Below are 23,865 nucleotides of genomic sequence, written 5' to 3' on the forward strand. Positions count from 1 at the left end.
GGAATACTTCTATATAGCCCCTATTCCAGTGGGCCTTGCCAATGTCCTCTCTCTCTGAAGTTAAACAAATTTTGCATTAATATGCAGACTGACTGCATTTCCTTTAAAACCTAATATAAAGCATCTTCCTTTCCACACTATTACTAAGGTCTACATTTGATTGAAGCTGCAAGTGGATGACTGTAAATATACCTTACTGTATCCCAAGTTCTGCTCGTCTCTACTATTTCCATTATACTAATATCCTGCAACCCCCTTTTCATTTTCTCCTAATATGTTTCTTCCACCATATTAACTTAACACGTGGATAAATTCCTATTCTTTCCATGTTTCTGTCTTTGTACACATTTTTTATGCCACTGAAGTTCTTATGTTACTTTAAAAAAATGCCTGAATCTGTTTCATTAGGCATGTCAAAACACAATTCCCTTCAAAGTGTAGGTATACAGTAAAATTATTGTGTTCATGGTTTCCTTTTTACATAAAATATTACATGTCATACTTTAGATTTTTAAAAATTCTTTTGGTTATATCAAGCATAATAAGAAAAGATCCAAAGGACAGTGGTTAGTTATAACCAATTCTAGCATTCTGTAGCAAAGGAACTAAGGAAAACTTGGAATCTTAAATCATCTCTTAAAGATGATTTCATAATAATACTTTAGGTTGCAATGTACTTTGAGCTCGTAAGGTTCTAGCTGGTCTTCTGATCTTCCCCTGTAACACACTCATAACTCACAAAGATTCACTTTAATAGAGAGGAAATATTCCTGTTGGTTAGTAACAAAACTAGGAATTGAATCTATAGCTGCTGAAGTCCAGTCCTCCATTTCTTTAAGCCACATTGCTCTTTCTCAGCACACATGAGGATTGTGGACATAGAGTAGCTTTTCCTTTGACTTAACCATATAAGAGATACTATATTTAACTGGTTTTCTGACCAGCACGCCTGTGGCTTTAGTATCTTTCCATAATCTTCATACTTGGCCTTATGAGTGTTCGTTGTATAAAATGTGTTTGATCAGTCTATTCTGTATAACTATCCTGTTCATACCAGATTATTGTTACAAAGGAGAGCTGCAAATACAACTTTTCCCCTACCAAAACAAAAACGAAAAGATCCAAAGGATAATTTTATAACATCTTATAGTACGCATCACACATGACATGATAGGGTAATACAGTGTTTACTATGGGCTGTGAGTCAATGCTGGATTCAAAATCTAACTCTGGAACTTACTAGCTATGCATCAGGCTTTGCTACTTTACTATGGACTTGCCCTACATATAAAATGGGGCTAAAACTTTTACATATAATCATCTACAGTGCTTATTTTGAGCCTAGCAAACACATAATTAGCATTTTTTTCAACTGAGCCATGGTCATACATCTTAAGAGTATCTCATTAATTGGGTCTAGTCCAAGTAATGGCAACAGCTCAAATGACAGTGGTTTGTTTGTGTGCTTTGCAGTTCCAATGGAATCCAGGCAATAATTTTCTTTTCTTTTTTTTAAACAGTTAATCCATACATTTTTTAAAAAATTGATTTGCGAGAGAGAGAGAAAGGGAGAGAAAGAGAGAGATACATCGATTTGTTGTTCCACTTATATGTGCCCTGAACAAAACATAAGAAAAAATTCACTCCTTGCTTCCAGCAAAAAATTATGATGAATAAGAAAAAATCAACTCTAAGATGGGAGAGCAAACCACCATCCTTCTCCACTATAAATGTATTAAGCACTGCACTTTCCATCTTTCCTCTACATAACCCAGCAAATGAGTTTATTCGCGACTATTCAAGTTATCTACTTCTTGAGTGAGCTTTGTTAATTTGTCTTTTTAAGGACATGGCCAATTTCATCAAAGTTTATTGTCATAAAGTTGTTTGTAAAATGCCCTTATTGTTTTTAATGTCTCTGGAATCTGCAGTGATGTCTCTTCTTTCATTACTAATATTTCTACTTTATGTCTTTTTTCCTCCTCAGTCTAGCTAGAGGTCAATTTTATCAGCTGCTCCCACAAATTTTTTATACTTTGTTTTCATTTTATTGAGTTAAAAGTATTTCCTAATTTCTTTGAGCTATACAATGTCCAAATATCTGTAGCTTTTTCAGATGTTATTTTAGTCTAATATCTTTGTAGTCTGAGAACATACTTTGTGTGATTTCAATCCTCTTAGATAGAGAATACACTCTTTTGTGGTAAATGTTCCTTCTGCATTTGAAAAGAATAAATGCTGTTTTTTAGTGGAGTGGTCTATAAATATTACATCAAGCTAGTTGGTAGTGTTGTGTAAGTCTTCTACAGACTTGCTAATATCAATTAACTGAGAAAGGGATATTGAAATCTCCAACTGTAATTGTGGATTCGTCTGTTTCCTTCTCAGTTCCCCCTTCATGTATTTTGGAGCTCTGTGCACATACATTTAAGATTTTGATGTCTTCTTAATGAACTGACTCTTCTGTTATTATGAAATGTCCTTCCTTCTGATAAGATTCTTTATTCTAAAATTTATTTTGTCAATATTCTATTAATTAGTGTTTTCTCAGTACATCTTTTTCCATTCTTTTATTTTTACTTTTTTTTTTTTTTTTTAAACAACAGAAATTTATTCTCACAGGAAACCATAAGGCCAAAATCGAGTTGTCAGCAAGACCATGCTCATTCTGAAGGCTCTGGGGAGTAGTCCTTCCTTGACTTTTCCCATCTTCTGGTGGCTCCTGGCAATCCTCCATGTTCCTTGGCTTGTAGCTGCATCACTTTAATAGTGAACAGTACCTACTCACAGGGTTGTTTGTGGATTAAATGAGAGGTAATGAGTATAAGAGCTAGGCACAGGGTCAGCTGGATACATTATTATTTTTTAAATATATCTTTATTGATTTCAGAAAGAGGAAGGGAGAGAGGAAGAGAGAGATAGAAACATCAATGATGAGAGAGTCATTGATTGGCTGCCTCCTGCATGGCCCCTACTTGGAATCGAGCCTGCAACCAGGGGTATGTGCCCTGACCTGAAGCAAACCTCAATCTCCTGGATCATACGTAGGTCCATGCTCAACTGCTGAGTCACACCAGCCAGGTTGGATACATTATTTTTTGTTGTAATTATTGTCATGTTACCAGGCCCCTCAGATACATGGTCTTTGAGAAGGCACTGATTTGAATTGCTAGCAGCCAAAGTAACAAGAGCAATGCATTGCCAGGAGATAACTTTTGTTTCTGACAAGCGAATGTCTATGAGTCAAAGTTAATTGAATTACCAAGGAGTAATAAGCATGTTAATCTAGGTCTCACTCTCTTACTCTATGCCTTTTTTTTTTTTTTTAAAGAATATAACAGAACTCATTACAGGATAATTTACTTACAGGGATGTAGGGTCAGAATAGAAAGATGATCCAGCAATTCTGCACCAATTATTCCCTGCTACCAGACGCCTGTTACGGTACTGTTTAATAGTATAACTCAGGTACTAACGATTGACAAGACAAAGGGACAAAGAATGCAGTTTGCGCTGGGAGCCATGCCTCCTGGTGGGCTTGTGATGGATGATTATTTATGGTTGATACTATTACCATTTTGATATTTATCTCAGTTGTCATGCCATTCTGGCCATTACTAATGAAAATATTATGGCTACATTTTGTGGAACACAGATAATCACCAACTAGAAGGCTTTCATATGTTTGCTAAGGACAGTGAGGTTAATCAAAGTTCACAGTATGAAAGAAGTCTGGGACACAAAGGTGGATTTGTTTTTTGTTCATTGCCACATCTATACGGTGATATCATGATATCGTTAAAATCCCAGGTTCTCTTCACCCTCCCTCTTCACAGTCCACAGCATCAGTTTCATTGAAGGCCAGTTCCCTTCATGTTTCACAAAGTGGCTGCCACCACTCACTGAAGCATCTTGGTCTCCTTCAAATGTCTGGATTTTCACACCACTGCTACAAGTTCTCTTTCCTGGGTAAAGGGCCCTAATTCTTTTGTCCACTCTTCACACGACATATGTCAGACAGTCCTCTTGCTTGCCTCTGTTAAACCTAGATCCTGGAGAGGATCTTCTAAGTTTGTGGTGTCAATGTAAGAAACGTACAAACCTGTAGATAATTTTTATGAGTTTGAGCCAAATTGATGATGGATCCCAGGGAGCAAGGTCTTAAATGCTCCCCCTCTATGTCTTCAAAGGGGTTTTCATGTGAACAGCTTATATTGGGTCTTGCTTTTTGCCCAGGCTGACAATGTCTTTTATTTTTTTTATTGTTTGAGATGTGGTACATATATACAATGGAATACTACTCAGCCATAAGAAAAGATGAAATACTGCCATGTGACATGGATGGACCTTAAGAGCATCATGTGAAGCAAAATAAGACAATCTCGTTTTTAATTATTATTATTGATTTTAGAGAGAGGAGGAGAGACATCGATTTGTTATTCCACTTATTTATGCATTCATTGGTTGATTCTTGTATGTGCCCTGAACGGGGATTGAACCCACAACAATACTCTAATCAATTGAACTACCTGGCCAGGGCAAGATTTTTATTTTTATTTTTTTAATCTCTTTATTGATTTCAGGGAGAGGAAGCGCACGCGCACGTGAGAGTGAGAGAGAGAGAGAGAGAGAGAAACATTAGTGATGAGTCATTGATCGGCTGCCTCCTGCACGCCCCCTGCTGGGGGTAGAGCCCGAAACCAGGGCATGTGCCCTGACTGGGAATCGAACTGCAATCTCCCGGATCCTAGGTCAATGCTCAACCACTGAGCCACACCCCACCATGGACAATCTTTTAATTGGCATGTTTTAGAGTTTAAATTTTAGACTATATGCATTTACTATAATTAATATAATTAAGTTTAAACCTACCATCTTGCTATTTTTACTTGTTCTATTGCTTTTTGTTTCTTCTTTGTTCCTTGTTAAACTCTTTCCTTATCTTGTCTTTTTTGATTCCATTCCACCACGTTTACTACTGTCAGCTTATTAGGAATTCCTACCTCATTTGTTTAGTAATTTGTTTCATATTTATAAATGAAAATTTACAAAGAAAAAAAATCACTCGTTTATATTAGCTTTATTATTCAAGCAAAAAATATTAGCCCTCTTCAACAAGCTGACTTGTCCCAACTTTAGAGATTTAATTAATTAAAAATGTCTAGTGTATTGTTAGGAAAAAAAGGTCAAACTTTTCACAACATGGGAGAGGAACTAAAGCAAAAGTAGAAAATATCACAATAAAGAAAAATGAACATGATACACAGATGTCAACCAGAGCTGGGCAGGGAGCGTTTAATAGTGTAACACAGGTCTCTCTAAACCACCTGCAGGAGGAGATGGTAAAAGCAGCAAGGCCAACTCCCATTTAAAAACCTATTAGAGCCCTGCCAGTGTGGCTCAGTGGTTGAGTGTTGACCCAGGAACCAGGAGGTCAGGGTTCGATTTTGGTCAGGGAACATGCCCGGGGTTGCGGGCTTGATCCCCAGTAGGGGTGTGCGGGAGGCAGCCAATCAATAATGTTTCTCTCTCATTGATGTTTCTCTCTCTAACCCTCTCCCTTCCTCTCTAAAAATCATTAAAAAAATATTTTTAAAAAAAGCATTTAAGCCCAGCAAGGTGTGGCTCAGCAGTTGAGAGTTGACCCGGGATCCAGGTGATCGGGGTTCGATTCCTAGTCAGGGCACATACCCGGGTTGCGGCTCGATCAATGACTCTCATCATCGATGTTTCTATCTCTGTCTCCCTCTCCTTCCCTCTCTCTGAAATCAATAAAGATATATTAAAAAATAAAAAGCATTTAAAAAGAAACCTATTAGAGTACAGTACACCCATATTCATAGCAGCATTATTTATTTATAATAGCTAAAATGCAGCAGTAACCCAAGGCCACCAATGAATGACTGGGTAAGCAAATTATGACATATACATACAATATAATATTATATCAGCTTTAAAAAGAAAGGAAATTTTGACACATGCTACAACATGGATGAAACTTGGGGACATTACGCTGATAAGCTAGTTACAATGAGACAAATACTGTATAATTCCACTTACACGAGGTGCTTAGAGTAGTCAAAAACCATAGAGGCAGTAGAATGGTGGTTGCCAAGTGTTGATAGAAGGGGAATAGGGATTTATTGTTTAGCGGGCACAGACTTTTGGTTTTAAAAGATGAAAAGTTATGGAGATGGATGATGGTGATGGTTGCACATTATGAGTGTATTTAGTACCACTGACTGTACACTAAAAAATTGTTAAGATGGAAAATTTTATCACAAATTTAAAAAATTATTTAAAACCCTGTTAAAACATATCCATTTGTTCAAATATATGCTGGCTGGCTGCTATATGCAGAATGCACTGCTGCTTGTACTCAACCCCCATGTGTTCCAAAGCAAATCTGAAATGGCTTGAAATATATATATATTTTTAAAGAATGACAAAAACAGACTGTCAGATGTATTCTTTAATAAATCTTACTAGTATTCTTTAAGGGACAGACACACAGATAAGTAGGCTACAGTGAAGAAATCATCTTATTTTAAAAAGAAAGTTAAGAAGCCACTAAGATATTTCCAGGTATTATCTTCAGTGATGCTTCTTATCTTTATTCTGGGACTCCAGGTAATATTCAGCCCCTACAGCCACCACAAATGCAGCAAATCCCCATTTGAATCCTTTTAATAATGCACCAACAAAGGAAACATTGTTTGCAAAGCCACCCATGTATCTCCAAGCTTCATTGCTAGAAGAAAAAAAGGGAAAATTATAATCACATATAAACTTATGTACATTCATTGAGTAAAATGCATTTAATTCACATCTTTCTAATAGACATAAATGCAACCTTATATAAGATAATCTAAGTGGACCACAATAGGAATCTTTCTGAGGTATAGGATAACTAGGTGTACATGCCCACATTTCACATATAAAATAGGTCAGCTGTGTGGCTTTGTCCGTACAAGTCATTACAGCATCACGGAAAGAGATAGTTAGAGGGTAATAATCTTTGCTTTGCCACTTATACTAGATTCACAACCTTTTAGGGTGGACAAGTTACTTAACCTGTCAGGGCCTGCTTCCTCTCCTATTCAATGATTAATATCTACCTTATAGTTTTATAAAGAATAAACAGGGTAATGTATGATATATTTTGGCACAGAGAGTATGTAACAATTGACATTATTATTACTATTAATAAATGTCCCTGTCATAGCAGCCTGTAGTTTAGAATACCGGTTTCCTGCTCTGGCAATCATTCTTCTGAGTACTCTAAACACAGATGTAAACAGAAGTCAGAGCCCTCTAGTGAAAAAAGTCTTCTCTCACAGGCAGGGATAAGTGAGTGGGGGAACAAATGTTATGATGAACAAAAACCACTTAAATCTAAAAATCTGACTTACTAGAAAATATGAGAGCTAATCAAATATAATTTAGATACCAACACCAGACAAAGACATTAGAGGAAAACTACACAGTAATATCCTTCATGAACACAGACGCATTTTTTATATATTTTATAAATAAAATATGCAAATTATATATTTTTTATAATTTAAAAAAAAAAGTTTTTATTGATTTCAGAGAGAGAAGAAGGGAGAGGGACATAGAAACATCAATGATATGAGTCATTGATTGGCTGCCTCCTGCATGCCCCCCACTGGGGATCCAGCCTGCTGCCTGGGCATGTGCCCTGACCAGGAATTGAACCTTGACCTCCTGGTTCATAGGTTGATGCTCAACCACTGAGTCTTGCCGGCCAGGTCATAGATGCAAATATTCTTAACAAAATTTTAGAAAATTAAATTCAGGAATATACATAAAGGATAACATGTCATGATCAAATAAGATTTACTCAGGAATTCATGACTGGTTTAATCTTTGAAAATCAGTAAGAGTAATTCATCATACTAACAGAAGGAAAAAACCTCTGTAAACAAGCATCTCAATAGATGCAGAAAAAGCATTTAATAAATTTCAACACCCATTAACAACAATAACAGTAATAACAGCAACTCACACTAACCTAGGAATAAAAGAGAAATTCCTCAATTTGATGAAGGGCACCTATGACCAGCGCACAACTAAGATTATATTAGTGGTAAAAGACTGAATGCTTTCCCTCAACTAGGAAAAAGGCAAGAGTGTCCATTTATACCACGTTTATTCAACATTATACTAGCAGTGTTAGTACAATAATGCAAGGAAAATAGAAATTAAAAGTTTACAGATTGAAAAGGAAGAAGTATTGTATACAAAGTGATCACTAATGAAGTCAAGTCTAAGGAATCTGTAAAAAAACGTTAGAACTAAAAAGTGAGTTTAGCAAGGGAACATGATATAAGGTCAACATATAACACTCAACTGCATTTTTATATATTAGTAAAAAACAATTGGAAAATAAAGTTTTAAAATACCATTTAAAATAGTATAAAAATATGGAATAATTCAGGATAAATTTAATGAAATATGTACAAGACCTGTATAAAAGGCAATAAAACACTGCTGAGAAATGAAAGAGGACCTAAATTGCCTGTGGACTAGAAGATTCTACAGTATTAAGATATCAATTATCCTCAACTGAGCTATAGATTCAATAAGATCTCAATTAAAATCCAAGCGGTTTTTTGTAGAAACTGAAACGCTCAGTCTAAAATTTAAATGTAGCCTGGCTGGCATGGCTCACCAGCTGAGCATCGACCTGTGATCCAGGAGACTGAGGTTCGATTCCTGGTCAGGGCACATGCCTGGGTTGCAGGCTTGATCCCCAATAGGGGGTGTACAGGCGGTAGCTGATCAATGATTCTCTCATCATTGATGTTTCTGTCTCTCTCTCTCCCTCTCCCTTCCTCTATCTGAAATCAATAAAGATAAATTTAAAAATAAAATAAAATTTAAATGTAAATGCAAAGAACCTAAAAATAGCTTAAAAAAATGGAGATCTTATACAACCTAATTTGAAGGCAGTGTGGTATTGGCATAGGGTGGACATATTGATCAGGATAACAGAAGAGAATCCAGAAATAGACCACACAGATATTGCCAATTGATTTTTGACAAAGGTATCAAGGTAAATCAATAGTGGAAAGACAGTCTTAACAAATGGTGCTGGAACAACTGGATGTCCAAATGCAAAATACTAACTTTCATCCTTACCTCACATGATATAAAAATTAACTAAAGCTAGGCTGATGTGGCTCAGCGGTTGAGCACCAACCTATGATCCAGGAGATCTCGGTTTGATTTCCAGTCAGGGCACATGCCTGGGATGCAGGCTCAACACCCAGTAGGGGGCATGCAGGAGGCAGCTAATGATTCTCTCATCATTGATGTTTCTATCTCTCTCTCCCTTCTTCTCTCTGAAATCAATAAAGACATTTTAAAAAACCAAAAAAAAACCAAAAATGGATCCTATGCCTAAGTGTAAAAAAGAACACTATCAAAACTTCTAAAACAAAGCATAGGAGAAAATTTAGGATGCAAAAATCACAAACCTTAATAGAGAAAAAATGCCAGATTGGGACTCCATCAAAATTTAAAACTCTTTGAAAGGCATTATTAAGAAAATGAAAACATAAGCCACACTCTAGGAAAAAACATTTGTAAAACTTATATCTGATAAAGGACTTAAATATTAAAAATATAGACAGAACTCTCATAATTCAGTAAAAGAAGACAAACATCCCAGTAAGTGGGCAAAATATATGAATAGCCATTGCACTGAAAAACAAAACAAAACAAAACAAAACAAAACAAAAGGCATAAATGACAAGCAGTGGAAAAGAATGTTATGATCATCAGTTTTCATGGAAACATGGGAATGCAAATTAAAATCACAAAGAAGTATAACATTCACTAAAAAGGCTAAAATGAAAAGACCTATAATACCAAATGTCAATGAGGACACTGAACAACTAAAACTCTCATACATTGCTGGTGGGAATGCAAAATGGGACAGCCACTTGGGAAAACAGTTTGACAGTTTCTTAATGAAAATAACCACACACTTATTATATGATCCAGAAATCCCATTCTTAGGTATTTACCCAAGAGAAATGAAAATGCACAGACTTGTATTTGAAGGGTAATTCATAATAGTGAAAAACTGGAAACAACACAAAACGCAATTAATTGGTGAACTGCAAACAAAATGAGGTATATGTACACAATGGATATTAGTCAGCAATAAATAAGGAACGAACTAGGGATATAAGTTAACAATAAGCCTAAGTCTCAAAAGCAGTATACCAAATCAAAGTGCCCAAAACAAATGACCACATACCATGTGATTCCAATTTTATAAAATTCAGGAAAGGGAAAACTATAGAGACAAAAAGCAGATTGATGGTTGCCAGGAGCCAGGAGTAGGATGACAATGAGTATGAAAGGGGCAAGGAGGAACTTTTTGGGATGATAGAAATAGACTACATCATGACTTTAGTAGTGGTTACATAATCGTATACATTTGTCAAAACTCATGGAATTAAACTTAAAATGGGTGAATTTTACTGTATGTAAATACATCAATAAAACTGACTTTAAAACTTCAATATAAAAAGCCATTTTAAATGATTTTTTAAAAAGTTTTTATTGCTTTCAGAGAGAGGACGGGAGAGGGAGAGAGAGAAAAATCAATGATGAGAATCATTGATTGGCTGCCTTCTGCACGCCCCCTACTGGAGATGGAGCCCACAACCCAGGCATATGCCCTGATGGGAATCAAGCTGGGACTTTCTAGTTCATAAGTCGACACTCAACCACTGAGCAACACCGGCCAGGCTTAAATGATTTTTTTTTTTTAAAGAAAATACATTAAAAAGTAACAGATAATGATTCTCTAGGATAAATTCTATCTAAATTATTTAATTATTCTTACCGGCCCCATGGATCCCTTAGTCCTCGTGTAGCCAGCTTCTCCTGTACAGTTTCTAATGGTGTCCCTTCTATCTTCCATTTTTTATAATCTGGAAGTTCCATTTTACTATGACCATGTTCATGTCCATGTCCATGTTCATGTCCATGGGCCATGTCTATAGGAAAAGGTTAACATGAGAGAGAAATATGCACATTGTAGCTATCAAAGAACCAAGTTTACAATTAATGTTTTAAGGTAAAACACTTAAAATTAATGTTTTAAAGAGAACCAATATAAATACTTGGAAATTCTGAGTTTAGAGATTTTATAAGACTAGTGTATGTTCACAGTTAGGAAATACACATATATAAAATATAAAAAAGAAAAATAATCAATAATCCCATCACTTAGAGATAACCATTTATGTTTTTCATTCCTTTCTTCATTAAAATAACAGCAGACATTTACTGGGCCCTTTGTGCACTAAAGTGCTTTACCATGTATTAACTCTGTTACTTCCAAAACAACTCTTTGAAGTTAAATTATGATTATTATTTCAGTTTTACAGATGAAGACAATGAGGGTACATGAAGGTAACTTTCTGAAGCTAACAAAAATAGTAAATGGTACAACTCGGTTTTGAACCTTGCAGTTTGGTTTCAGAGCCCTTGTTCCTAATTTCAAAGCAATACTATTCCCTTCCTTTTAGTCCTTTCACAATGCATAGGTATGCATAATGAAGATGTTTTACATACTAGTTTGTTATTACTTTCTTTAGATGATCCTGTTAAGATGCAGCATTATTGTGTTTAAATACATATGTTCACATGAACTTTTTCTGTAAAGAGCCAGATAGTAAATATTTTAGACTTTGTGGACCAAAAGGTAAAATCAAGGCTATCATATAGATACTTACATAATGAGAGAAAACAAATTTCCACAAATATTGTATTGATAAAATTCAAAACATAATAACTGAGTATAATTTTTTTTGTAATACAGCTCTACTGATGAGAATAATGGAATTATTTTGGGGGGGATAACATTTTGTTTAACTAGGGCTTAAGGTTTAGTAGTCCTTAATATTAAATTGATTGCACATGTTTGTAAAAACCATTCTTAGCTGGATGGCCTGTATACAAAACAGGCAATGGGTTGAACTTTTTAAAAAATGTTTTTTAAAATTGATTTTTTAGAAAGAGAGGAAGGGAGAAAGAGGGAGAAAATGTATGCACCTCGATGGGGAACCAAACCCACAACTTGGGCATGTGCCCTGACTGGGAATCGAACAGGCGACCTACTAAACCCACAACCTGGGCATGTGCCCTGACTGGGAATCAAACAGGCGACCTTTTGGTGCACTGGACTACACTCAACCCTGAACTACACCAGCCAGGATGGCAATGGGTTGAATTTGGCCTGCAGGCTGCAGTTTGCTCACTCCTGAACTAGAGTAACAGAGACCTTAGAATCCTTTTTAATTGTTAAGTTTGTTTTCATAAATAAAATATGCCCTCAATAGTAATATAAAGACTTCAGTTTTACTAGCGTCATTTTTATAGACAATTTAAAAATAAACTTCAGCTCATTGTGATGTGCCTTCCACTTTCACACCCAGGTGGTGAGAATGTGACTTAGCACAACCACTCTGAAAAACTGTTTGACATAACCTAGAAAAGCTGAACATTTGAATACCTTATGGCCTAGCAATTGTACTAAGTATATAATACTTAAGATCTGCACTGTCCAATATGGTAGCCACTAACACTTCAATGTGGCTACTGCAACTGGGGAACTAGACTTATTTAATTTTAATTAATTTAAACTTCAAAATGGATTCTCAAATTAGTTATTGGAAAATTTAAAGTGTATTTCGAACAATTTGGGTATACAGATTTACTTTATCAGCAGTAAATTTGATAAAATATAAACATAGATCATGTGTTTATATTTATGAAAACATCATACAAACATATTCTGCAAGTGTAAAACACATCAATCTTGAAGACAGTATAAAGAAAACATAAAATATTTCATTAATAACTTTTAACACTGATTACATTTTCAAACAATATTTTGAGTATACTGTTAGAAATATATTAAATTAATTTTGTTTATTTTTACCTTTTTAATATGGTTAAGAAATTTAAAATTACATATGTGGCTTACATTATATTTCCATTGGACAATACACTGCTCTAGAGAAACTTGCATGTATAAAAAATACATTTTATAAAAATATTTTTTAAAAACACATTATTGATGCTAGCCCCAAATTGTAAACAACCCAAATATCCAACAACAATAACAGATTAATTAAGACATAGGAAGCTTTGGAATATTAGACAATGAAAACAACATGCAACAGTATGAATGAATCTTACAAATGAGAAAGGGGTGAGTTATTAAAAAATACATACACTTAGATCCTATTAATATAAATTGAAAAACCTAACGATTCATTTTTTAGGAATGTATCATAGATGGAAAATTAAAGTAAAACAAGTGAATGCTTATCACAAGTTAGGATAGTAGTTACCCGTTGGTGGAGGAGATAAAATCAGAGCTCCACAGGGAGATTCTAAGACAGTGTTTTTCAACCTGTTTTTTCTCTTTTTTAATCCTCACCCAAGGATATTTTTCCTTGCTTTTTAGAGAGAGTGGGAGGGAGGAAGGAGGGGGAGACAGAGATACAGAGAGAGAAACATCGATATGAGATTGGTTGCTTCCCGCACGTGCCCCAACCAGGGCCGACAAGGAATGGAACCCGAGACTCTTCTGTCCAGGGGCAGAGGGTCCAACCACTGAGAAAACCTGCCAGGGCTCAACCTATTTTTAATTCTTGTATGCCAAAGGAGCTTTTTTGGGCAGTTGTTTTCCTTATCACATTCTCACTTCCTGCCCTTAATGAAAATTTAATACCACAGATACATTGTATATATGTTTATGTACTACCACTTTTTGGAAGGTCACAAACCATTGTAGTATCTAAGATTTTTCACACAGCCCTTCCATCCTCTCAGAACCAATCTTCACCCAAAGGTCAATCATTTCTGTTGAGAATGCAGGATCTAAGTTATTGGCAATGCTTTATTTCCTAACCTGAAAGGTGTTTACACAAGTGTTTGCTTAATTATAATTCTTTAAAAAATACTTATGTTTTTTACACCCTTCTGTTATGTATACTTCACAGTAAAAAGTAAAATTAGATAAAGTGATAAATTATGCCAAGGACTCAATGACGGGTGATTACTTCCAGTTCAGAGCTGTTCAAACAAGAATAGCAAGGAAATCAGTTCCACAAAAAAACAAAAACAAAACCCAAAAAAACCCAACCCATATAATCATATGGGTTTTAAAAAGCTTTCTACCTATGTTTGGAGTGAACATGTGAGTTTGGTGAAGATCAACCTCCACTAAAAGGGGCTGCAATCCCTAAGAAGGAAATAAAGAGGATAATACCACTTACATTACATGTAATTTTATGGCTTACCAAAGCTTTCAAGTATTTCCTCTCATTTTAAAAATTGTGGATACTATAAGAACATTAGAAAATAAAAGACAAAATTAATTTTTAGTGTCCCTTCCAGTCCCTGCAATTTTCAAATAGTAAAATTTTTGGAATAAATCACTCTAAAAATGGATGTGATTTTGTACCCTGCTTTTTTTCACGTTAACACTGTGTCAAAAACATTCATAGCGGAAATATCTCACTTAAAACCATACAGATTTGTAAGGCAGGCATTACAATTAATCCTACTTCACAAATTTTCAATTTGGGGACTGTTCTTCTTTTATGCAGTTCAAAGGTAAACCAAAAAACACGGGACAGAGGGTGCTGCTGGTGGCAGAGTAGGAAAAAAGCATCTGGCCTTAATCACCACAGTAATCCTCACGGTATGCTTTTACAACCGCCCCTCGTTACCCCAGGACTTCTCTCCGGCTAGATCTTTGACCTCCTGTCCTCTGGAGCGACACACCCTCATCATCCTTCTTTATTTAGTCTGTATCTTTCTAAATTCCCCAGAAATAGAGTCTCATTCTTATTCCCAGTCGAGAGATCGCCCACCAATCTCTAATTTACCTGACAGCAATCTGACCTCTCAGGACATTCAATATTCAACCCTCCAGCAGGAGCCAACCGGAAACAGAAGTTGTCACTTCGAGGACCTTTCGGCAGGAAAGCCTCACCGAGGCCACAGAACGTTCCGGTACGTTATGGACCAGGTGGGGATGAAGCGAGGGAGGCTGAAAGTCGACATTTTCCCCGCACATCTGTGCATCCATAGTCTAACTACAATAAGAGAAATTGTGGAGGACCGAAGGGCGGGAAAGACGCGATGTTTTCCTTGCTTGGAGACCGGAATCCTTAGGCACTGCACAGAGGGGCGGGCCGCGGACACGCTGCAGCCAATAAGTGGGGCTGTTGTTAGAACGTGGCCTCACCCAGTGGAAGGGCTGGTTGTTGCGCTGCAGCTGGCCGGCGGCTGCGGGAGGCGGTGGCGGTGAGGAGCCGGAGGCGACGAGTGACAGGTAAGCGGCAGCGCGGTCTTCGAGGGACGCGGGGGGCTACGCCAGGAGGGATTTGGGTCTCCAGCCGCAGGAACTATAGAGGGGATCTGACGAGGATGGTCTGGGAAGGTGGTGGCCGGAGTGTTGGTGGTTCCGGAGCTTTCCGTGGACCAGGTAGCCGTTCGGGAGGTCGTGAGGAGGAGAAGGCAGCTGAGGCGGGTGGGGGCTGAGCCCTGGGCGGCGACGCGGGGGCCTAGGGCGTGCGGGGCTGCGGTGGCGCCAGCCTGGAGAGGAGGGAGGCGGGAGCAAGACGGTGTCCTGAGGGCTGGAGGAATTCCTGGCGCGAAGCTCGGAGAGAGAAGAGGACGCGGCATTGCAGGCACCTGAGAGAAATTCTAGGCATCACTTCTTCTTAGGGCCATTGCTCGGGATGGGAAGGGGGGAGCGGAGAAGAAAGATATTTACTGGCGGTCAGATCCTTGAAAGTCTTTGTAGCTATGTATTATGTAACCCTCGGCTGTTATTTACCCAAACAACTAGGTTGTCTCGCTTGGAAGAGGTCTGGTGACCCATTGGTGTGTCAGAGTAGTTTCTCCCTGGGTTCGAGGGCTCTCCCCCTGCAGGCTCCGTACGCGTAGAAGCGGGAAGGTTAGAGCCGTCGCGAAGACCTACCTCATCCCGAATACGGGCTTGGGTCGAGAGGCTCATTGGTTCGCGATCAGCGTGGCCAGGTTCACGTTTTGTAGTTAGTGAATTTCTCTGTCTTGAGGGTTAAGGCTGATTACAAATACTTTTTTTTCTAATCTTCAGGAAAGTGGAAAGCCTCAAAAATCTATAGTGGAAGGTAAGTGCAAATACGAAAATGACTAGAAATTTCGTTGTTAGATTTTTTTTTTTTTTTTTTTTTACTCCTAGATGTTGTGAATGTTAGAGACTGTGAAAATAAGGTGGTGGTTTGAATGGGGAGGGGGGAATGCAAAAGTAATCTTTTAAGTAATGGGTTCTGTAAGTCTGAGAAACTAGTCATGGGTTATTTCTTAGGTTTAAAAAAGTATGGTTCTTTTAACCTCTCTGACCAAGGTAAAATGTATTTACAGACATAAATAACTGAATTATCATTTTTTTTCTGAGTTTTTATAATTCACTGTTTGCACAGTGAAATGTAGGAATTTCATTAAGTATATGTTATGGAAGGGCAAACTACTTTGTTTTATAAAAACTTGGTTTTATAACTCACTGGAAAACAGTTTTAAAAGAAGCATTATAAACTGCTAAAATGTAAGCTGATCGAAATGTTGCCTTTAACTTAGAAGATAAGGCCTAATGCAGTATCAGCAAGTATACTATAATTTTCCTATTTCTATTACTAATTTATATTAGTATGTCATAGAACCTAAATTTAAAAAATCCTTTATTTGTATAAATATCATTTGGTAAGGAGAGATGAATCATTAGAGTTTGTTTTTTAGTTCTGAAATGGAGTACTGAGATGTTTATTAGTGCTTCAGATAAAAATTTTGACAATTGGTATATCATTGTATTTTTACTTTTTGCAAGAATAATACTATGTCAGTCACAAAGAATATTTCTGCTTCTGTTTTAGTTACAGTTCTGTAGTGCGAGTACCTGTGAACAAATCTGCTTTTATGTAGGGTGGGGTGTGTGTGTGTGTGTGTGTGTGTGTGTGTGTGTGTGTGTGTGTGTGTGTGTTTCTTATTATGTAATCAGCCTACCAGAGCTGTCAGTGGCTGATTTTTAATGGCCAGTAGGTGTCATTGTAGAATGCAATAAAGTTGAATAATTGTGTAGGAAATTACCAAGTGATTTAAGAAACACTAGTCCAAATTAAAATATAATAATAATTGGCTGATTATTTATACATCCTTAGAAGTCCATTTTTCTGACACATTTCAGTATTGGAGCTGTTTATAAGAAATTTGAAACAGTGGCTATAAAGAAGTATAATCATTTGCTCTAAATGGACCTTGAAAGCTTGTTTTTAAATCCAACTCTTAAGCAATCTTCACATGCAATAGATTTAGTTTGATTGTTTTTAATACACAGTTTTGGCATCTTATAGTAGTTTATTAAGTTATAAAGTGATTAAGATTTTCAGCTTGACTGATCTTTATAATAGAAAAACCAATGCTACATAATAAAAAAAACTAAAATGATAAAATATGGGCAGAAAGTCTCCAAACAAGTTATCAGATGCACAAAATAGTACTTTGTTATTCTTCTTTTAATGCAAGAACAGAGGAATTTTTTGTGTTTCAGTGTCTGTGGCTTCTTAGTTTTTTTTGATGTCCAGAATAGCTTCTTTTTACATTTTTGTCTGGCTAGTAGACTATGTGCTTTTCTCAGGATGATGACCTGAACATTTATCATTGTCTAAAATGTGATGCAGTGGATTCTGGAGGGAGTTGGCACAGAAAGCTCTGAAGGTTGCTTTACAACCCGTTTCAGTACAGCCTCTTACCTGCAGAGCCTTCTACTGAGCTCTTGTCACTTTGTGCACTTCTCCTTTTGTCCGCTATTGATAAAATGTTAAAAATAGAGTTGGACCTAATTCAGAAAATCTCCATGAAAGTGGACAGTTTTATACACACACACATACACACACTTATCAGAATAATCTGGAGTTTTTCTTTAAAGGTACATACACATATCTATTATATCATTTCCACTTCCCTTCAGAATCTTAGTGGTAGGGAGAATATGAAGGGAGGTAGATATACATATTTTGAAGAAAAAAATCCCCTAGATTATATGGTTCACCACTGGCTTTCACTTTGAAATCATTGATCTAACTCAAGGCTGTATTACTTGTGATATGAACCAGTAACTAACTGTAGCTTTTGCTTGAGAGAAAGGGCTACCAAATCTGCCAATATTTTTACAGCTCAATAAATTTTCACCATTTAATGTCATAGCTGGGATAGATTTTCTAGCCAGGAGCTAAAGTTGCCAGAAATAAAAATTGTGCTGAATGTTTTGGTTTGGATTAGTTTTTACTTGACATTTAGCTGCTTTCCATAAACCAAGCTAATTTCTTTCATAATTCAGACCTGTGTTAATTTGCACAGATATTTACTTATATCTTGTTCTCTCAATGTGCCTGGAAGCTATCTAATTCTAGAATCAAACTGCAATTGGAAAATAAGAATTGGCAGATTTCTCGATTAAAGGTCGTTTTGCAATATTGCCATAATACAAAGAAGATATACATTTAGCTTTTGCATAAACATTCTCTCAATAATATATAGTAAAACTTGGAATTGTGAATGTATTGACTTTAACACAGATCCTGTTTAGAAATTCCTAGTTCATCCTTATGAATTCTAGACTTTCTGTTTGGGTATCTATCTGCCATGAAGACAAGTACTAGAAAAAGTAAAGGAGTAGAATTTAATTTTGGAGAAAGGAGTAAAAACTCAATTATGTAATATATTAAGAGGTGTGACTGATTATTTATAGAATTATAGTTCTTTCTTGGTTTGAAATCTAACTGCCAGAAAAGTAGTCATAAAATATGGTAAGTGGCACCAATTTATTGAATGGAAAAGCATGGGTTACAAAATAGTTATTTGTCTATTTGTAAAACACTGTACTCCAAAAAATATTAGAATCAGATTTTTTACTGAACCCATCCATGCTTCCTGAGCCCCCTTTCTGCTGCTCCCCATTCTGGATTCTCCTCTGGAAAAGGCACTTCCTTCTGCCTTCAGTCCATTCTGCCTCAGTCATTGCATGGGGTCATCCACCTGGCTGAGTTTGCTTAATAAGATTTCCTTGATGAAACATTTTAAAGAAAAAGCTAAAGAATCCTAGCCGGCTTAGCTTGGTGCTTAGAGCTTAGCTGGTGGACTAAAGGGTCTTGAGTTTGATTCCAGTGAAGTAGGCACTACCTTGGTTGCAGGCTCGATCCCCGGCCCAGGTCAGGGCGCTTGTGGGAGGCAACAATCCATTTGTCTCTTTCACGTTGATGTTTCTCGCCGCCCCCCCTTTCCACTCTGTCTGAAAAGCAATTGAAAAAATATCCTCCAGTGACGAATAAAAAAAGAAAGGAAAAGAAAAAGTTAAAGAAAAGCACATCTAATCTAATAAACCATAGATTAAACAAAATAATTGGACCCGGCCGGGCGTGGCTCAGCAGTTGAGTGTCGACCTAGGATGCAGGCGATCGGGGTTCAATTCCCGGTCAGGGCACATGCCCGGGTTGCGGGCTCTATCAATGACTTTCTCATCATTGATGTTTCTATCTCTCTCTCTCCCTCTCCTTTCCTTTCTGTGAAGTCAATTAAGATATACTTTTAAAAAATAAATTAAATAATTGGGGTTTTGATAGGATTGCATTGAATCTGTAGATCACTTTGGGTAATATTGACATTTTAACAGTATTAAATCTTTCAATCTATGAACATGGATGAGTTTTCATTTATTTATGTCTCCTTTAGTTTTATTTACCAATGTTTTGTAGTTTTCATTATACTGGTCTTTTACCTCAGTTAATTTCTCTTTTTTTTATTTTAAATATTGGTCTTTATTGATTTCAGAGAGAGGAAAGGAGAGGGAGAGAGAGAGATAGAAACATCAATGATGAAAGTCATTGATCGGCTGCCTCCATCTGGGGATCGAGCCCACAACCCGGGCATGTGCCCTGACCAGGAATCTAACCCCGATCACCTGGATCCTAGGTTGATGCCCAACCGCTGAGCCATGCCTGGCCGGGCACCTGGGTTAATTTCTGAGTATTTTATTTTTGATGCTATTGTAAATAGAATTGTTTTTATAATTTCCTTTTCAGATTGTTTATTCTTAATATATGGAAATGCAACTAATTTTTGTGTGTTGACTTTGATCCTGCTACTTGTGAATTCGTTTATTAGTTCTAACAGGTTTTGTTGTTTTTGTGGAAATCTGTAGGGTTTTCTACATAAAAGATCACAATGTGCAAACAGGTGATTTTGTTTTCCTTTCCAATTTGGATGCCTTTTATCTGTTTTTATTGCCTATTTACTCTGGCTAGGACTTCCAGTACTATATTGAATAGACATGGTGAAAGCAGGCATACTTGCCTTGTTCTTGATCTTACAGGAAAAGCTTTCAGTCTTTCACTGTTGTGTATGATGTTCTCTGGGTTTTTCACATATGGCTTTTATTATGTTCAGGTAGTTTCCTTCTAGTCCTAGTTTTTTTTACTGTTTTTATCATAAAAGGTGTTGAATTTTGTCACATGCTTTTTGTGCATCAATTTAGATCTTCATGTTCTTTTTCCCTTTATTCTAGTATATTACGTTTTTTAAAATATTGAACCATCCTTGCATTCCAGGAAAAAAAATCCTACTTCATCATGTTATATAATCTTTATTATATGCTGCTGAATTCTGTTTGTCAGTATTTTGTTGAGTATTTCTGTGTCAGTGTTCATAAGGGATATTGGGCTGTAGTTTGTTTGTTTGATTTTTTTCTGTAGTGTGTTTGTCTGGCTTTGGTATCAGGGTAATGTTGGCCTCATAGAACAAGTTAAGAGGTGTTCCCTCCTCTTCAGTTTATTGGAAAAGTTTGAGAAGGATTGGTATTAGTTCTTCTCCATGTTTGTTGGAATTCACCAGTGAAACCATCAGGTTCAGGGCTTTTCTTTGTCAGATTTTTGATTACTGATTTAATCACATTACTAGTTATAGGTCTATTCAGATTTTCTTTCTTTTTTAATTTATTTTTTACAAGTTCATTCTTTTTGCTTATTTTTTTTTTAATTGAATTTGTTGGGTTGCATATTTTCTGTTTCTTGCTAATTTAATCTTGGTAAGTTTTGTGTTTCTGGGAATTTGATAATCCAATTTGTTGGTATACAATTGTTCATAATATTCTATAACACTTTTTATTTCTTTATTTATTTTTAAACATATCTTTATTGATTTCAGAGAGAGGAAGGGAGAGGGAGAGATAGAAACATCAATGATGAGAGAGTCATTGATCAACTGCAGCCCGCAACGTGGGCATGTGCCCTGATCGGGAATCGAACCCTGATCGCCTGGATCCTAGGTCGATGCTCAACTGCTGAGCCGCGCCCGGCTGGGCAATAACACTTTTTATTTCTGTAGAATCAGCAATAATGTCCCCTCTTTCATTTTTGATATTTGTTATTTGTGTTTCCTCTCTTTTTTTCTTAGTCCATCTAACTAAAGCTTTGTCAATTTTGTTAACCTTATCAAATAACCAGTTTTTGTGTTTTTTATTTTTATTTTCTCTATTGTTTTCTGTTCTCTATTTCACTTATCTCTGTGCTAATCTTTATTATTTTCATCCTTCTGCTAGCTTTGGGTCTAGTTTATTCTTTTTCTAGTTCCTTAAGTTGTAAAGCTAGGTTGTTGATTTGATAGCTTTCTTGTTTTTTAATGTAAGCTTTTATATCTATAAATTTCTCCCTTAGCACCACTCCCACACCATCCCATACATTTTGGAATATTGTGTTTTTTATTCTCATTTGGCTCTAAGTATTTTCTTATTTCCATTGTAATTTCTTCTTTGACCCATTGACTGTTTAAAAGTGTGTTGTTTCATTTCCTCAATCTTGTGAATTTTTCCAGTTTTCCTTCTGTTGATTTATAATTTCATCCCATTGTTGCCATGGAAGATACTGTGTATAATAATACCTGTCTTCTTAAATTTGTTGAGTCTTAATTTATAGCCTAACATATGATCTATCTTGGAAAATGTTCACTTCAGAGGAATGTGTATTCTGTTTTTGTCTTAACTTTCAGTTACATATTTGTCACTTTGAATATTTAGTAAATTTTTATTGTGTGCCAGACTTTTTGTTTGAAAGATTCAGAGACAATGTTACCTTGCAGACAGGGTTCCCATTTCTTTCTGTGGCTCAAATGAGTGAGGGGCTAATTACCTCCAATTAATCAGGGATTGAGCTGTTTTAAAGCTGTGTTAAAGTTTAATAAAACTCAGTTTTCCTACCATTTGCCCTGTTGGGTTTTCTTGTGTTTTTGTTTTTTTTTTAATTGAGAGCCTAGTTAGTATCTGTATCCTTAGCACTGAAAGATTGTCAGAGATCTATCTCTACAGAGATTCCCAGCATAGCTCTCAAATGTGCTTACCTGCACTGCTTCAAAACCTGGCAGTTGCCTTAGTGGTTCCTAATTCCCAAGGTACAAAAAGATAGAGTCTCCTTGACATGAAGTGCCCCTTCCCAAAGGGGCAACTGGTACAAGTTTCTTGTATATCTTTCCAGAGATATTCTTAGTCCTTTCCAAGTTTTTCCTCCCACTGCTGAACTTCTCATGAAAATAAAAATCTCATGTGATAATCCAAAATGTAAGAGATAAAGTCAGCTGCTGTGGTTGGAGTAGGAGGTTCTGACACATCTTTGGTTTGGAAAAAAATTGAATTATAATTATAATGTGATTAAATTTCAAGAGAATTTTATTGATGTATTTTTTCTGTTTAAAAAATCACATTTTGTTAATGAACATATTTTAAAATGTTAATTTTCTTTTGATGTTTTAGATTTAAAAACATAATGTGATCAGCAACTATATGAAAATAATTATCAATTTGTGACAAAAGTATACCTTTTGCAATTTGAAAATGATTCTCCCTGATCAAAAAGCCTTTAACATATTTTTGTGCCAAAAATTCAAGGAATAGCATTTTCTGTGTTCTTTTTAAAAATGATAACATTTTCAGTTCTGTGGGACTCATCCAAAATGATTTTATAGTCATTGATACTTATTATTTAAGCTTGGTGTTACACTGCATATTAAAACTTTAATGATTGCATGTGTGTGTATTTGTGTATGATATCACTGTACTAATGGATTCATAGAATTATTGTATGGAAATCTTAGTTTTATAGATTATTCAAGTGAGGCTCCAGAAAATTTAAATAACCTACTCATGGTCTTGCAGATAATTAATGACTAATTTGAAACTAAAACTCAGATTTCCTTTTAAATTTTTTTTTTTTAAATTAGGTTTGGTAATGGTGCACAAGTATATGCTAGTTATTATAGAAACTTTTCAGACCATAATTATTTCTTAAATTAGATAAATTATATTATAAATGTCTTACCAAAATTGTTCTTCTTTGTATTACATTCTTGAGAATGTGTCTCAATTTTTACTGTTTTCTGTTTTAATTTTTTTATAGAGTTGGAAAATATTTAAGTCTCAACAAATGAATTCCACACTTGAACTCTGCCGCATCCCTGTGCCACCTCCTCCTTTAGAAAACCGATCTTAAAACAAAGGTAAAAATTATAGACTTTAACTTTTTAAAGGATAAAGAATTAATTTCCCATACAGTTAGACATATTAGAATTGTTGTTACTCTTTGGTGGGTAGCTTCTATTAAGCAATTTTACCCAGGAGACTTGAAATAATGATCTTAATTAATGCCTTTTTCTTCTTAAATCTTCACCTGAGGATATTTTTCCATTGCTTTCTCAAAGGGAATGGAAGGATGAGAGAGA

At 35.9% G+C, this 23,865-nt stretch overlaps 2 protein-coding genes across 9 annotated transcripts in view; one reads left to right on the forward strand and one right to left on the reverse strand.

Moving 5' to 3' along the window:
* Positions 1–6,454: 6,454 nt before the first annotated feature.
* NDUFB3 (NADH:ubiquinone oxidoreductase subunit B3) lies at positions 6,455–15,244 on the reverse strand. Its single transcript, XM_081141923.1, has 3 exons — positions 14,949–15,244; positions 10,886–11,039; positions 6,455–6,751 (listed from the first exon to the last, which is right to left on the reverse strand). Exons 2-3 carry the CDS (start codon positions 11,035–11,037, stop codon positions 6,595–6,597), a joined length of 309 nt encoding a protein of 102 aa, XP_080998049.1. The 5' UTR covers positions 11,038–11,039; positions 14,949–15,244; the 3' UTR covers positions 6,455–6,594.
* Positions 15,245–15,308: 64 nt separating this feature from the next.
* The window catches only part of HYCC2 (hyccin PI4KA lipid kinase complex subunit 2), a 45,872-nt gene continuing 37,315 nt past the window's right edge, over positions 15,309–23,865 (forward strand). For 5 of the 8 annotated variants that reach the window (XM_081141918.1, XM_081141913.1, XM_081141916.1 and 2 more), the window contains exons 1-3: positions 15,311–15,397; positions 16,187–16,220; positions 23,544–23,643. The gene's annotated coding sequence lies outside the window, so the exon portion shown is untranslated. Of the gene's footprint in view, positions 15,398–16,186; positions 16,221–23,543; positions 23,644–23,865 lie in introns of all 8 variants that reach the window. The other 3 variants (XM_081141920.1, XM_081141914.1, XM_081141917.1) reach the window with 3 other exon arrangements.

Source organism: Miniopterus schreibersii (assembly GCF_964146895.1).
Source record: "Miniopterus schreibersii genome assembly, chromosome: 7".
Taxonomy (NCBI): Eukaryota; Metazoa; Chordata; class Mammalia; order Chiroptera; family Miniopteridae; genus Miniopterus; species Miniopterus schreibersii.

Coding starts and splice junctions, on each gene's coding strand:
- NDUFB3 (XM_081141923.1), bottom strand. CDS start 11,037: ATGGCCCATGGACATGAACATGGACATGGACATGAACATGGTCATAGT. Junction 6,752..10,885: donor CTAAGGGATCCATGGGGCCG/GTAAGAATAATT, acceptor TTTTTCTTCTAG/CAATGAAGCTTGGAGATACA.